At 43.9% G+C, this 17,115-nt stretch overlaps 1 protein-coding gene across 1 annotated transcript in view; it reads left to right on the plus strand.

Moving 5' to 3' along the window:
- Positions 1-17,115, plus strand: part of LOC106611173 (ral GTPase-activating protein subunit alpha-1-like) — a 123,605-nt gene that overhangs the window by 67,153 nt on the left and 39,337 nt on the right. Inside the window, 3 exon segments of the mRNA XM_014211096.2 lie at positions 5,731-5,802; positions 5,930-6,053; positions 7,423-7,578. Of these exon segments, the coding sequence (XP_014066571.2) occupies positions 5,731-5,802; positions 5,930-6,053; positions 7,423-7,578 (352 nt within the window).

Consider the following 17,115-nt stretch of genomic DNA (forward strand, 5'->3'; position numbering starts at 1 on the left):
AGATTTGCCCAGAACATAAAGCTTAGTATTCAGGATTTTTTTTTTAGCAGTTTTACCTTAGTGCCTTAATGCAAACAGGATGCATGTTTTGGAATATATATATTCTGTACAGGCTTCCTTCTTTTCACTCTGTCATTTAGGTTAGTATTGTGGAGTAACTACAATGGTGATCCATCCTCAGTTTTTTCCTATCACAGCCATTAAACTCTGTAACTGTTTTAAAGTTACAATTGCCTCATGGTGAAATTCCTGAGCGGTTTCCTTCCTCTCCGGCAACTGAGTTAGGAAGGACGCCTGTATACAGTGCATTCGGAAAGTATTCAGACCTCTTCCCTTTTTCCACATTTTGATACGTTACAGCCTTATTCTAAAATGAATTAAATAAATAAAAATCTATACACACAATACCCCATTATGACTATGCGAAAACAGGTTTTTAGAAATCTTTGCAAAAATATTTTAAATAAAAAACAGAAATACATTATTTACAAAAGTATTCAGGCCCTCTGCTATGAGACTCGATATTGAGCTCAGGGGCATCCTGTTTCTATTGATCATCCTTGATGTTTCTACAACTTTATTGGAGTCCACCTGTGGTAAATTAAATGGATTGATCTAGAGGCGAAAGAAACGCACACCTATTTAGGCAAGGTGCTGGCTAGTGGAGTAGAACACTTGAAAAATTAAGGAGAGCCGCACACTCTAGGAGATCCGATGCAATAATTTAATAACCTAATAACCAACGTTTCGACAGACAAGCTCTCTTCATCAGGGTATAATGACACTGCGTGGTTACTAGTTTATATCATGTCAGAGGACACACACAGGTGTTTGTAATCATGGCCAGGTGTAGGCTGATACCATTGGTTAATTCTCAGATATAAAAAATGTATTCAATTGATTGGACATGATTTGAAAAGGCACACACCTGTCTATATAAGGTCCCACAGTTGACAGTGCATGTCAGAGCAAAAACTAAGCCATGAGGTCAAAGGAATTGACCGTAGAGCTCTGAGACTGGATTGTGTGGAGGCACAGATCTGGGGAAGGGTACCAAAAAATGTCTGCAACATTGAAGTTTCCCAAGAACACAGTGGCCTCCATCATTCTTAAATGGAAGAAGTTTGGAACCACCAAGACTCTTCCTAGAGCTGGCCGCCCGGCCAAACGGAGCAATCAGGGGAGATTGCTCAGGGAGGTGACCAAGATGTCTTAAGAGCCACGTCTAGGGAGTCATGTCTGGAGGAAACCTGGCACCATCCCTACGGTGAAGCATGGTGTTGGCAGCATCATACTGTTGGGACGTTTTTCAGCGGCAGGGACAGGGAGATTAGTCAGGCTCAAGGGAAGATGAATGGAGCAAAGTACAGAGAGATCCTTGATGAAAACCTGCTCCAGAGCGCTTTGGACCTCAGACTGGGGCGAAGGTTCACCTTCCAACAAGACAACGACCCTTAGCACATAGCCAAAACAATGCAGGAGTGGCTTCGAGACAAATCTCTGAATGTCCTTCAGTGGCCCAGCCAGAGCCCGGACATCTTTCGAGAGACCTGAAAATGGCTGTGCAGCGACGCTCCCCATCCAACCTGGCAGAGCTTGAGAGGATCTGCAAAGAAGAATGGGAGAAACTCCCCAAATACAGGTGTGCCAAGCTTGTAGCGTCATACCCAAGAAGACTCTAGGCTGTAATCGCTCTTTAAGGTGCTTCAACAAAGTACTGAGTAAAGGCTCTGAATATTTTTTTTTTATATATAATGCTTTGTCATTACGTGGTATTGTCTGTAGATTGATGAGGGGGGAAAAAAAACATTTGATCAATTTTAGAATAAGGCTGTAACTGTGGAAAAAGGCAAGGGGTCTGAATACTTTCCGAATGCACTGTATCTTTGTAGTTACTGTGTGTATTTATACACCATCCAAGGTGTAATTAATAACTTCACTCTGCTCAAAGTGATATTCAATGTCTGCTTTTTAAGAATGTTATCCATCTACCAATATGTACCCCTTTTTGCGAGGCATTGGAAAACCTGGTCTTTGTGGTTGAATCTGTGTTTGAAATTCACTGCTCGACTGAGGGACCTTACAGATAATTGTATGGGCAGGGTACAGAGATGAGTTAGGGATCTAAAAATTCATGATAAACACTATTATTGCACACAGTGAGCAAAAACATAATTCTACTTTGACATTATGGGGTATTGTGTGTAGGCCAGTGACACAAAATCTCAATTGAATTCATTTTAAATTCAGGCTGTAACACAACAAAATGTGGAAAAAGTAGAGTGGTTTGAATATTTTCTGAAGGCACTGTATTACCCAAAATTGTTCAATTTGAAAAGCCCTTTTTCAGTTTGGATATGCTTTATTACGGTGTGCCCTACTGAACATGACCAACATCATAGTCTACAGTTGATTCAAAGTTGTTATGGCAAAATAGCTTTATTCTGCAGGTAGCCTATTGTTTACAGAACTGGCACATTTGGAGAGATCCAGTAGACTCTTGTAGAAAATGGGTAAGTGATGATGGAACTTCAACTTGTTCTAGGTGCTGTGCTATATTCAGATGGGGGTGGAAAAAATGCACCATGTGTCACTGTTACCGCCAGCCTTGTTTGTCTCTCAACCCGTCACTGAGATTTATTATAATCAGATTAGAGTAGCTAGCCCGTCCGCATCTCTTTCTCTCTCTATTTCTTTCTCTCTCGCTCACTTACTCATATGGTCATCTCATCCACCTCATTATCACCACACTTTACGTATATTACTTTACATAGATCCATTTCCTGAAGCAGCTATTTCTGATGGCTTTTTTCATTGATGTCTTTGAAGTATTATCTATTGTATTACTAGAGATGGAGGCTGGATCTTTAATGATGAGAACTAATTGGGCTAAATGGAAATGGCGCGTCACATTGAGCCCTAATGGCTGTGTTTATCAGCGATCACATCCATCTATCCAAGAGCAATGATTGACATAAAAATAGCCCCTTTCATTAATTTCTCCCATTCATTACTCTTTCACAAAATATAACTTTAACAGATTTATGTATATGAGAGGTCATCTTATCAGTAGAATAGAGGGAGAGGGACTAGAACATTAATTTATACTGAACAAAAAAAAGTGTTGGACCCATGTTTCATGAGCTGAAATAAAAGATCCAGGAAATTTTACATAAGCACAAAAAGCTTAACTCTCACATTTTGTGCACAAAATTGTTTACATCCCTGTTAGTGAGCATTTCTCCTTTGCCAAGATAATCCATCCACCTGACAGCATAATCATTATACAGGTACACCTTGTGCTGGGAACAATAAGGCCACTCTAAAATGTGCAGTTTTGTCACACAACACAATGACACAGATGTCTCAAGTTTTGAGGAAGCGTGCAATTGGCATGAATTTAATGTTAATTTCTCTACCATAAGCCGCCTCGCCTCCAATGTCACTTTAGAGAATTTGGTAGTATGTCCAACCGGCCTCAACCTCAGCTCAGACCTCGTGTATGGCGTCATGTGGGCGAGCAGTTTGCTGATGTCAACAGAGTGCCCCATGGTGGTAGTGGGGTTATGGTATGGGCAGGCATAAGCTACGGACATCGAACACAATTGCATTTTATCAATGGCAATTTGATTGCACAGAGATACCGTGACGAGATCCTGAGGCCCATTGTGTTGCCAATCATCTACCGCCATCACCTCATGTTTCAGCGTGATAATGCACAAGGATGTGTACACAATTCCTGGAAGCTGAAAATGTTCTTCCATGGCCTGCATACTCTCCAAACATGTCGCATGTTTGGGATGCTCTGGATCGACGTGTATGACAGAGCGTGTTCCAGTTCCTACCAATATCCACAAACTTTGCACCGCCATTGAAGAGGAGTGGGACAACATTCTACAGGCCACAGTCAAGACTGATCAGCCCTATGCGAATGAGAAGTGTTGCGCTGCATGAGGCAGTTGGTGGTCACACCAGATATACTTTTTTTTAAAGGTATCTGTGACCAACATATGCATATCTGTATTCCCAGTCATGTGAAATCCATAGATTAGGGTCTAATACATTTTTCAGTTGACTGATTTTCTTATATGAACTGTAACTCAGTAAAATCTTAGAAATTGTTGCATGTTGCATTTTATATTTGTGTTCAGTATATTAGCCTACTCACATCATGCAAAGAGAGAATAAAAGGACACACAAACACAGAGAGACTTTTCAGAGCCCTGCAACTGTAGCGATTGCAGAATTACGGAATCCTGGAGGGACTGAAAATGTAAAATATACCAAACATTTTACATTTTCAGTCCCTACAGGATTCCGTAAATCTGCGATCGCAGGGCATGAAAATTTGACCAGTCACCACAATATTTCCACATAAAACTATCAAATCATAGCGATATTGTTGCGTAAAACTGACCCATCAGCACAAAGCGAGGGCTTGCTTTTCAACCAATCACTGCACATTATATTATGGTTCAGTCAAGCTCTTCAGCGCCTTTTTTTGCGACAGATTTTACAAAATCATCTCATATTGCCATGCAAAATGTCAGTTGCCACAGCAAAATCAAATATTTTTGTGGCCAAATGTTATAAAAATGTATTCCTGCGAAACCCTGGATCGACTGCATTTGACATTTTAGCAATTTAGCAGATGGTTTTATACAGAGCGACTAACCATTTGTGATTTCATCTTAAGATAGCTCGGTGACACAACCACATCACAGTCGTAGTAAGTACATTTTTCCTCAATTACTGAGGGAGCAGAAAGGAGTCAGGAGGAGATAGCCTTTAATGAGCCATTGTCTTGCTCGCGTTTTCTTTTTCTCTTTATTTCTCTCTTCTGGCATTCATACCGCGGTGCGTGGGCGAACGAGTGTGCGGTTCCTGATTGCCGCCTTTGAAATGGCTCACTTTCAATGGAAATAATTAAGACCCTTACATTGTAACAAGCTAATAAATAGGCCCGTACTCAAATGGTGAGAGGGAGGAGGAAAAAGACCACGAAACAAAGTCATTTTTTAAAAAGTAGTCGTGCCTTTTTACATGAGCCGTCATTGTTCCCCCCTTCTGTTCGAACTTCACCAGGCCTAATCAGCTAATGTTCAAACTCCAGATTGGGGGAAATAAGGCAACGTTTTAAAGCTCCAGATCTCGCGTGTTGTTACACCGGGGTGGTAACTAAGATCTAAGCGTATTGATTTCTCAGGATCTCGAGCTGTCTGTCCATCGCTTGCTATAAAGTTGCAGTGTATTCGTGTTTTTAGCTAAATACTGTGATAAGGATTTTGTATTTATTTCCCAGAATTCCTGCCAACACTTATTTAGCTGTGGTTTGACTCGATTGGTCTGATGTTCCAGGAAATGCTGTGACAAAAACAAAGAGGAGGCCAATTAGACATGTGGGCCTGCTAATGATGGAGAGGTAGTCTGCGGCAGGCAGAGGGAGAAGTCTGAGGGCTACTTAGTGAATATCTGTGCAGTATAGACCTAATCACCTGATCACTGTCTGCCTGTAGGGAGTGAGGACAGGCTTGGCTAATGTTGTTGTGAATAGAATAAAATGTATACTTTTTTGTCTATTCTCAGTGTCTTGTTGCTGTCAAGCTTCCGAATACTTTAGAATATTTTCCAAGACATCACTGCGTTGTAAATAGAATCTGTAGGCTATGTAGAATCTATGTCACAATTCTTTATGCCAATGGCTTATACACTTGTTGTTCTCTGTTATAGGAGCAACTTCCATCTCCTGAAGAAGAACGAGAAGCTGCTTAGAGAGCTTAAGAACCTCGACTCCAGGCAGTGGTATGTTAGTGGTTCTTCTTCCTCATACTGTTTTACTTTTAGGGAACAACGAAAATGTTTCCTTATCTTTGTTATATATTTTTTCTTGTTCCTTATCTTTTCTCTCATTCGCCATCTTTTCCTGTAGTCGAGAGACGCACAAAATAGCCGTGTTTTACGTGGCGGAGGGGCAGGAGGACAAGCACTCTATCCTGTGTAATACCAGGGGGAGTCAGGCCTACGAGGACTTTGTCTCTGGGCTGGGCTGGGAGGTAAGACAGACCCCTCTCTCCATTACAACCTTTCAGCATCTCTGTACACTGAGTGCACAAAACATTAGGAACACCTTCCTAATATTGAGTTGCACCCCCCTCAATTCGTTGGGTCATGGACTCTACAAGGTGTCGATAGCATTTCACAGGGACACTGGCCCATGTTGACTCCAATGCCTCCCACAGTTGTGTCAAGTTAGCTGGATGTCCTTTTGGGTGGTGGACCATTCTTGATACAGGAAACTGTTGAGTGTGAAAAACCCAGCAGTTTTGCAGTTCTTGACATGAACCGGTGCACCTGGCACCTACAGTGTTTTTTCTTGTAAAAGTTGCATCATACTGGAGTCCACCTTGCGGGCTGCCGCAGAATTCTATGGCACGTTATTTAATTGTCAGCCATTAATGCTAGTCCTCTGGTGGTCAAACTAGCACTAACATCTTTGAGAAGCATTTGACAGTCTTCAATATTGGCTGTACTAGAGAATTTAAAACCTTTTTTTGTAAGAACATAGTAAATGGGATTGATTTTAAGAAATGTTGCTTAATTAATTTGATTAATATTATGATGTTTCTATTCCAAGAAAAAAGAAACCCTCAGTGTTTCCGTTAGGAAAATATGGAGCTGTACAACGTGACCAGTCGGGAGTAGGCTACAGTACTAAGAGCATAACATTTCCACACCCTTATTGTAGTCTAACCAATACCCAAACGGAGATTCAGTGAAAATAGAAATCTCATTGATTTATCAAGACCAGTCCCCATGCTTGTCTCAGAGCAGCGCTGTCTTTTCCCCCTTCCACTTGCCTCTTCCATTCATTTTGAAAGAGTATTTTCCAGTAAGCATAATCAGTGCTGTTCTGGAGCAATGAAGCAGTGACGCAGGGTACCGTACTAAACCACAAATTACTTCTAAGTCCCGCAGCATAATCTCAAAACTTTTAGTTGAGCAACCACTGTAATACCTGTTCAAAGGCACTTAAATATTTTATCTTGCCCATTCACCCTCTGAATGGCACATGTACACAATCCATTTCTCAATTGTCTCAAGGCATAAAATCCTTCTTTCACCTGCCTCCTCCCCTTCATCTACACTGATTTGAAGTGGATTTAACAGGTGACATCAATAAGGGATCATAGCTTTCACCTGGATTCACCTGGTCAGTCTGTCATGGAAAGAGCAGGTGTTCTTAACGTGGTTACCTGTTTTATTTTTTTTTTCAATATTAATTCGTTTTGTCGAGTTATATTGTCGAGTTATATTACTATTGAGTTATATTTTTCTGTGCCTGACTTAGAACACTGAAAATACTTTGATGGCCCACTTCTTGCTTTAGTGTATCTTATGGAAGTTTGATGATCTGTATTCCAGGTGAACTTGACCAGTCACTGTGGCTTTATGGGAGGTCTTCAGAGGAACAAGAGTACTGGTCTCACCACGCCTTACTTCGCTACCTCCACCGTTGAGGTCATGTTCCACGTCTCCACGCGGATGCCCCCCGACTCAGACGACTCACTCACCAAAAAGGTCTGTTATGGTGTTCTATGAATGGTAGTTGGTGTCTATGTGAAAAAGATCATGTCTGACTGCAACCCTGTTATGAACTTTTATTGAGATACACACACTAGGGCTGCGGTCCAAACACTTAAGACTCACCCTCGTCCACTTACCCTCGCCTTATGCCATTGGGGGAATCCCTTCATCATCTTGGAGGGTGGTCCAAAGATTAGCCAAGCAAGGGAAGTTTGCAACATAAGGCCCTCAGCCCTCGTTTCACTCCGGGGCCTGAAACTCCCCAAAATTCAATTTGCGACGATTGTACATCCGTTAAGAAAAGTCCGCAAAAACTTAAAAACAGCATCAATGGAGAAGTCATACAAGTGTAAGTAACAAATAAGTTAGAAATTGTGCTACTAATGCACATGATGGCACAAACACGTCTCGTAAATATGTTTTTGTTTGGTTATATTTTGGGAATTGTAGACAAACATTTTTCTCCTCCAGAAGTTCCAGCTAGGCAGGCTAACATTAGTTAGCAAATTAATTTGCTAGCTATCATACATTAGGCGTATATTAAGAATGATATGTTTAATATTAGTAGACATAATTCTCATAATTGACTGTAGCGCATATAAAGCACCCACAAGCTACCTCAGGCTGAAAACACAATCATCGCGGGATGAACGATTGGCCAAGGGCGGTCCATTTAAAAATCATTCCTTCCTTCCTCCCTCGCCCCTTGCCCTGCAAGTGTATACTTGTCAGACGTCATGATACGTCATCAGAAGTGTCCACTTAATTTGAGGGGTGAGCGGATAGGGTGTGTCTTTTAAGTGTTTGGACCGCAGCCATGTCTGTCTATGTCCCTCTCACTCCCTTTCATCCAGTCAGCAGGGGGTGGGTTATTCTGTGTTGCCTTTTTAGATGCTCTCACTGCTCCCCTGCAGAGAGAGACCCAATGTCTTCTCTCTCTCTCTCTCTCTCTCACACCACTCTGTAGTGATTCTCTGTATCCCCCAACTCATACAATGCGGAACGAAAACACACTGACCTTTCTGTTCAGTCCACTACTTAACCATTATATGTCGAGCTCTCTCAGATGGGTCACATTTCTACCTGCAGAGAGCTGTTTTTGTGTGGACTTGAGCCCCACAGAGAAACATGCCATGTTTTGCTAATGTAGACGAGAGGAGCTTCAATCTCCCTCCAGCTACAGGGGCAATGGGTTGCTACAGAAGACGAGAGGAACTTCCATCTCCTTCCAGCTACAGTGGCAATGAGGGAGAAAATATATTCTCACCTTAAATGGTTCCCTTTATTCCTCTCTCTCATGAAGCCCTTTCTCCTTCTATCTCTTCTTTATCTCTCATTCTGCCTCTGTACTTTTTCCCTTTGGAACATGCTAGCATCTCTCTCTCATTCCCTTTGGAACATGCTAGCATCGCTCTCTCATTCCCTTTGGAACATGCTAGCATCTCTCTCTCATTCCCTTTGGAACATGCTAGCATCTCTCTCACTTTCCCTTTGGAACATGCTAGCATCTCTCTCACTTTCCCTTTGGAACATGCTAGCATCTCTCTCACTTTCCCTTTGGAACATGCTAGCATCTCTCTCTCTTTCCCTTTGGAACATGCTAGCATCTCTCTCACTTTCCCTTTGGAACATGCTAGCATCTCTCTCTCTTTCCCTTTGGAACATGCTAGCATCTCTCTCACTTTCCCTTTGGAACATGCTAGCATCTCTCTCTCTTTCCCTTTGGAACATGCTAGCATCTCTCTCTCTTTCCCTTTGGAACATGCTAGCATCTCTCTCTTTCACCCTACTTCTCTCTCACTCTTAACCTAAAATAGACATCACCTCTCCCTTGTTTTTCTCCTCTTCTACAAATATCCGTCTGTCTTGGTATTATTTTTCAGCAGGCAGAAATGTAATTAGGGAACAGAGGGCATTAGCTGTAATGAGTTTGGCTGTGAGGCCGGGGTGGCCGATGATACAGAGGGCCTGTAGCTATAGATCGCCGCGGCGATGCAGAATGAACAATGAAGTATCATTAGAGCTGTCCCCTCACTTCCCCTGGCATACGTCTTCAATAGGGGCGATATACACACACACACACACACACACACACACACACACACACACACACACACACAGCCTTGACCGGATGCTAAGGTGCTGCTAATACTAATAATATACTCATTAATGAACGCAGACAGACAAGAGGGGAATATTGAAGTGGCTGGTTGTGCATGTGTGTGCACACATGGTTGTGCACACAGTTTCTTAGTAGGCCAATGGCCACAGTAGTCATTTCGTTGTAACATTAGTGTAGTAGAGGAGGGTAATGTGATATGTAGTTGTCTCAACCAGGATCTCTATGGACCCACCTAGCTATCTTAAGATGAATGCATTAACTGTAAGTCGCTCTGAATAAGAGCACCTGCTAAATGATAAAAATGTAAATGTACCAGAGGAACATTGTGGTGTCTAATGACCAGTAATAAGCAGACGGATCATTAGCTGTGAGTTTTAATTTTCTTCCCCTTGTTCTGCAGTGGCTTGGGTGAGGAGGTTAGAGAGAGGAGGGGTGTCTTTTATCGCAGTCTGATTTGAGGGGTTTAATAACAAGAGTTGAAACGCCACTGATAGCTTGCTTGTGGTTACTCACTCACACTGCTGATAATGTGAACTAACAGGCATCCAATCCATCAGATGACCTCTAAGATATCACATTTTATTGGTCGCATATACATGGTTAGCAGATGTTAATGTGAGTGTAGCGAAATGCTTGTGATTCTAGTTCCGACAGTGCAGTAATATCTAACAAGTAATCTTAACAGTTCCTCAACAACTACCTAATACACACAAATCAAAAAGGGGTGAATGAGAATATGTACAAATAAATATATGGATGAGCGACGGCCGAGCGGCACAGGCAAGGTGCAATAGATGGTATAAAATACAGTATATACGTATGATATGAGTAATGTAAGGTATGTAAACATTTATTTAAAGTGGCATTGTTTAAAGGGACTCGTGATCCATTTGTTAAAGTGGCCAGTGATTGGGTCTCCATGTAGGCAGCAGCCTCTCTGAGTTAGTGATTGCTGGTTAGCAGTCTGGTGGCCTTGAGATAGAAGCTGTTTTTCAGTCTCTCGGTCCCAGCTTTGATGCACCTGTACTGACCTCGCCTTCTGGATGGTAGCGGTCTGAACAGGCAGTGGCTCGAGTGGTTGTTGTCTTTGATTGATTGAAAGCAAAAAAGTATTTATAAAGCCCTTTTTACATCAGCAGATGTCACAAAGTGCTGTACAGAAACCCAGCCTAAAACCCCAAACAGCAAGCAATGCAGGTGTAGAAGCACCTTTCCTGTGACATCAGGTGCTATAGGGGTCTTGGATGGCGGGTAGTTTGCCCCCGGTGATGCGTTGTGCAGACTGCACCACCCTCTGGAGAGCCTTGCAGTTGAGGGTGGTGCAATTGCCGTACCAGGCTGTGATACAGCCTGACAGGATGTTCTCAATTGTGCATCTGTAAAAGTTAGACAGGGTTTTGGGTGACAAGTCAAATTTCTTCAGTCTCCCGAGGTTGAAGAGGCACTGTTGCGCCTTCTTCACCACACCGTTTGCGTGGGTGGACCATATCAGTTTGTCCTTGATGTGTACGCAGAGGAACTTAAAACTTTCCACTTTCTCCACTGCTGTCCCTTTAATGTGGATAGGAGGGTGCTCCCTCTGCTGTTTCCTGAAGTCCACTATCATCTCCTGTGTTTTGTTGACTTTTTGAGAAAGAGGTTGTTTTCCTGACACCACACTCCAAGTGCCCTCACCTCCTCCCTGTAGGCTGTCTCGTCGTTGTTGGGAATCAAGCCCACTACTGTTGTCATCTGCAAACTTGATGATTGAGTTGTAGGCGTGCATGGCCACGCAGTCGTGGGTGAACAAGGAGTACAGAAGGGGGCTGAGCACGCACCCTTGTGGGGCCCCAGTGTTGAGTGTCAGTGAGGTGGAAATGTTGTTTCCTACCTTCACCACCTGGGGGCGGCCCGTCAAAGTCCAGGACCCAATTGCACAGGGCGGGGTTGAGGCCCAGGGCCTCCAGCTTGATGATTAGCTTGAAGGGTACTATGGTGTTGAATGCTGAGCTGTAGTCAATGAACAGCATTCTTACATAGGTATTCCTCTTGTCCAGATGGGATTATGCAGTGTGATGGCGATTGCATCGTCTGTGGATCTGTTAGTCGGTATGCAAACTGAAGTGGGTCTAGGGTGGCCGGTGAGGTGATATGATCCTTGACTATGACAGAAGTGAGTGCTATGGGCGGTAGTCATTTAGTTCAGTTATCTATGCCTTCGTGGGTACAGGAACAATGGTGGCCATCTTGAAGCATGTGGGGACAGCAGACTGGGATAGGGAACGATTGAATATGTCTGTAAACACACCAGCCAGCTGGTCTGAGCATGCTCTGAGGACGCAGCTAGGGATGCCGTCTGGGTCAGCAGCCTTGCGACGTTCAAATGTTTTACTCACGTCGGCCACGGAGAAGGAGAGGGGGGGGCGCAGTTCTTGTTAGCGGGCCACGACGGTCGCACTCTATTATCCTTAAAGCGGGCAAAGCAGGTGTTTAGTTTGTCTGGAAGCGTGACGTCAGTGTCCGTGGCGTGGCTGATTTTCTTTTTGTAGCGTGATTTGCTGTAGACACTGTGTCTGAGCCGTTGAATTGTGACTCCACTTTGTCCCTGTACCGGCATTTCACTGGTTTGATTGCCTTGCAGAGGGAATAACTACACTGTTAATATTTGGCCATATTGCCAGTCCTCTTTCCATGGTTAAATGTGGTGGTTTGCGCTTTCAGTTTTGCGCGAATGCCGCCATCCATCCACGGTTTCTGGTTAGGGTAGGTTTTAATAGTCACAGTGGGTACAACATCTCCAATGCACTTCCTTATAAATTCACTCACCGAATCAGCGTATAGGTTGATGTTATTCCCTGAGGCTGACTGGAACATATCCCAGTCCGTGTGATCAAAACAATCTTGAAGCGTGGATTCCGATTGGTCAGACCTGTCATTGGTACATCCTGTTTGAGTTTCTGCCTATAAGATGGTAGGAGCAAGATGGTGTCGTGGTCGGATTTGCCGAATGGAGGGCAGGGGAGGGCTTTGTATGCATCGTGGAAGTTAGAGTAGCAGTGGTCGAGTGTATTACCCTCGCGCTGTGCAATCAAAATGCTGATAGAATTTAGGTAGCCTTGTTCTCAAATTTGCTTTGTTAAAATCCCCAGCTACAATAAATGCAGCCTCAGGATATATGGTTTCCAGTTTACATAGAGTCCAGTGAAGTTCCTTTAGGGCCCGCTTGGTGTCTGCTTGAGGAGGAATGTACACAGCTTTGACGATAACTGACGAGAATTCTCTTGGAAGGTAATATGGCCAGCATTTGATTGTGAGGAACTCTAGGTCGGGTGAGCAGAAGGACTTGAGTTCCTGTATGTTGTTATGATTACACCGTGAATCGTTAATCATGAAGCATACACCCCCGCCCTTCCTCTTCCCAGAGAGGTGTTTATCTCCGTTGGTGTGATGCATGGAGAAGCCCGGGATATCATCCATGTTTCCGTGAAACAGAGAATGTTACGATCTCTGATGTCTCTCTGGAAGGCAACCCTTGCTCGAATTTCGTCTACCTTGTTGTCAAGAAACTGGACATTGGCGAGTAGTATACTCGGGAGCGGTGGGCGATGTGCACTGGGGAAACAATGTAAGAAATAATACATCAAAAAACAAATACTGCATAGTTTCATAAGGATTCGAAGTGAGGCGACCATCTCTGTCGGCGCCATCTTGATATGAGTGTAAGATGAAAAAAAAATTCAAACCACCGTATTTCAAATAACCGTCTCCTATCTCATGTCTGAAATCACTCATCCAGCCCGCCGAAAGGCCTTTCTGTCTTCATGTTCTGCATCTGCGCTCACCACTCTGCTCATAACTCATTGCTACGATTTAGGTGTGTATGTATAGCAACAAAGTGATGTTTGTGCGTGCGGGTGGTGGTGGCCCCCCCAAACCCCTTTGTTCATCCCAAATTACACCCTATTCCCTATATAGTGCACTACCTTCGACCAGAGCTCAGTAGTGCACTATATAGAGAACAGGGTGACATTTGGGACTCGTCACCTGGAGCGTTGCTCCCGCTCCCCCTTCACCCGGTGGTCCGCGCTGCACATGGCCATAATGTAGCCAAATTAGATCTGGCTGTGGCTGTCCCCCTGGTTAAACTCCTACCATGACTCCTCAGCAGCTGATTGGATTTGGAGAGGCTGGAGGAGACGCTATCAAACAGAGCGATCTGCAGATAGACACTAAACCATGTTAACCAGACACTAAAGCGTGTCAGCTCAGCCAGCGAGAGCGGCCAGCAGGCACACACACATAGGGAAGCACGCGCACACACACAGTCACACTCAAACACACACACCCTGCATATTTATTTGTTTGTTGTTTTCCCCATCTCCCCTCAGCCCACCTCGTAACAGACAGTGACAGGCGTACTGAAGGCTGAGAATACGTACACACCCTCTGGGTCTTATGGACCAAGGATTTATGAATGAGGGCTGCTGATGGGAAATGTTAAAGGAAAGATGGCTCAAGCAGCAGCTAGCCACTATCTGTTTGGCAATGGATGAGGATTAGATGTTGTGACTGGCTGGGAGGAAAGAATAGTAGTTTCCTATTGGTTGAGAGCGGAGGATGAGAAGGAGGTGCTATTTTTTATTTAACCTTAACTAGGCAATTCAGTTAAGAACAAATTCTTATTTACAATGGCGGCCTACCAGAAGGCAAAAGGCCTCCTGCGGGCACTGGGGCTGGGATTAAAAAATATAGGACAAAACACACATCACGACAAGAGGGACGACACTACATAAAGAGAAACCTAAGACGACAACATAGCAATTCAGCAACACGTGATAACGCAGCATGGTAGCAACACAACATGGCAGCAGCACAACATGGTAGCAGCACAAAACATGGTACAAAAGTTATTGGACACAGACAACAGCACAAAGGGCAAGAAGGTAGAGACAATAATACATCACAAGAAGCAGCCACAACTGTCAGTAAGAGTGTCCATGATTGAGTCTTTGAATGAAGAGATGGAGATAAAACGGTCCAGTCCACCATTGCCCAGCTCGTTCGTTGCTAGCTGCAGCGAACTGAAAAGAATAGCAGCACAACATTGCTTAGAATCAAGGGCAATGGTGACATCATTTAGGACCTTTAAGTTTGCAGTGACACATCCATAACCTGAGCAGAAACCAGATTGCATACCCGAGAGATTTCTATAGACATCAAGAAAGCCAGTCCGTTGATTATTGATACGTTTTTCCAACACTTTTGATTAACAGGGCAACATAGAAATGGGCCTGTAACAGTTAGGATCAGTTTGATCTCACCCTTTAAATAAAGGACGAACTGTGGCTGCCTTCCAAGCAATGGGAACCTCCCCAGAGAGGAGAGACAGGTTAAAAAGGTCAGAGATAGGCTTGGCGATGATAGGGGCAGCAACCTTAAAGAAGAAAGGGTCTAAACCATCTGAACCAGATGTTTTTCTTGGGGTCGTTTAAGGATCTCCTTTAGCACCTCGGACTCAGTGACCGCCTGCAGGGAGAAACTTTGAAGCGGGACAGGGGGAAAAAGGGAGAAGCATCGGGGATAGTCGCATTAGAAGGGGTGGGAGATGAGGAAATGTTGGACGAGCAAGGAGGCATGGCTGAGTCAAATAGGAATCCTAACTTAATGAAGTGGTGGTTGAAGAGCTCAGACATGTGCTCCTTGTCAGTAACAACCACATCATCAACATTAAGGGACAAGGGCAGCTGTGAGTAGGAGAGTTTATTCTCCAGGTCTTTAACCGTTTTCCAGAACTTCTTGGGGTTAGAGAGAGAACTGCTCCTAAAGTAACTAACTTTGGCCTTCCAGATAGCCTTAGTGCACTTATTTGCCTGAACGGGAGCCAGTCAGCCTGAGTATGAATGTGCAGAGCGATTTACCAAATGGAATTCTCTATACAGACAAGGGTCATGTTCACTAGGGCACACAACGGGAAAAGTAAATGAGGGTTTTTTTATTAGACAAGTCCAGGTAGTCCCTCCTTTTTTGAGAAAGTTTTCTTCAGTTTTGCACCTAATGAACACGACCCAGGCCAGGACAGTGTGACGTGGCCTTTGTGGGACTGCCTGTGACAGCCTGGCTCTCTGTGGCCCTCGGAGTGATTGAGTGAACATGTGAAGATGGAGAGAACATTAGAAAGATGGAGTGAGTGTGAGAAGATGGATGAGTGCTGTGGTCTGAGGCGGCGTGTGGCAGTGGCGGCACCTCTCGCCTGTCACTCTTCAAGGTTAATGACACGGTGCTGGATGGCCCTGGATGGAGTAGTCCTAGACAGCCAACTCGTGCTACCTGCCCCACACAGGACACAATGACAATGTAAGATGGTCCTGGATGAATGGAGAAGTCCTAGACAGTGTATTCACAAAGAGTCTGAGTAGTAGTTCTCGTATAGGATCAGTTTTTCTTTTTAGATCACAATGACAAAAATTATATGGACGGGGAGAACTGATCCTAGATCAGCACTCCTACTCAGACTCTTTTTTTTAATACGGGCCCTGAGAGAATGAGAATCCGTCCCAGACAGCCTGAGTTTTGACAGTGAATTTCCATCAGGGACACCAAGCTCAAGGCTCTCACTTAAAGTAACAGCCCAATGAATATCTCACTTTTTAAAAGTTAATATTCTGTTACTCATATCCAAATGAAGTTGTTGACTCGTCATATACCTGTACACACTATATGTACAAAAGTATGAGGACACCCCTTTCAATGAGTGGATTCAGCTATTTCAGTCACACCTGTTGCTGACAGGTGTATAAAATCGAGCACACAACCATGCAATCTTCATAGACAAACATTGGCAGTAGAATGGCTTTACTGAAGAGCTCAGTGACTTTTAACGTGGCACTGTCATAGGATGCCACTTTTCCAACAAGTCAGTTCATCAAATTTCTGCCCTGCTAGAGCTGCCCCGGTCAACTGTAAGTGCTGTTATTTTGAAGTGGAAACGTCTAGGAGAAACAACGGCTCAGCCGAGAAGTTGGCCGGTGAACAAAGCCAGGTCTATACAGAAATGGTTTGTCGAGATCGGTGTGGAAGAACTTGACTGGCCTGCACAGAGCCCTGACCTCAACCCCATCGAACACCTTTGGAATGAATTGGAATGCCGACTGCGAGCAAGGCCTAATCGTCTAACGTCAGTGCCCGACCTCACTAATGCGCTTGTGACTGAATGGAAGCAAGTCCCTGCAGTAATGTTCCAACATCTAGTGGAAAGCCTTCCCGGAAGAGTGGAGGCTGTTATAGCAGCAAAGGGGGGGACCAACTCCATATTAATGCCCATGATTTTGGAATGAGGTGTTCAACGAGCAGCTGTCCACATACTTTTGGTCATGTAGATTATTTGTGGCCAAAGCATAATAAATTGGAGAAAAAACACGTCAAAAACCCTA

This window comes from Salmo salar, chromosome ssa09 (assembly GCF_905237065.1).
Source record: "Salmo salar chromosome ssa09, Ssal_v3.1, whole genome shotgun sequence".
Lineage (NCBI taxonomy): Eukaryota > Metazoa > Chordata > Actinopteri > Salmoniformes > Salmonidae > Salmo > Salmo salar.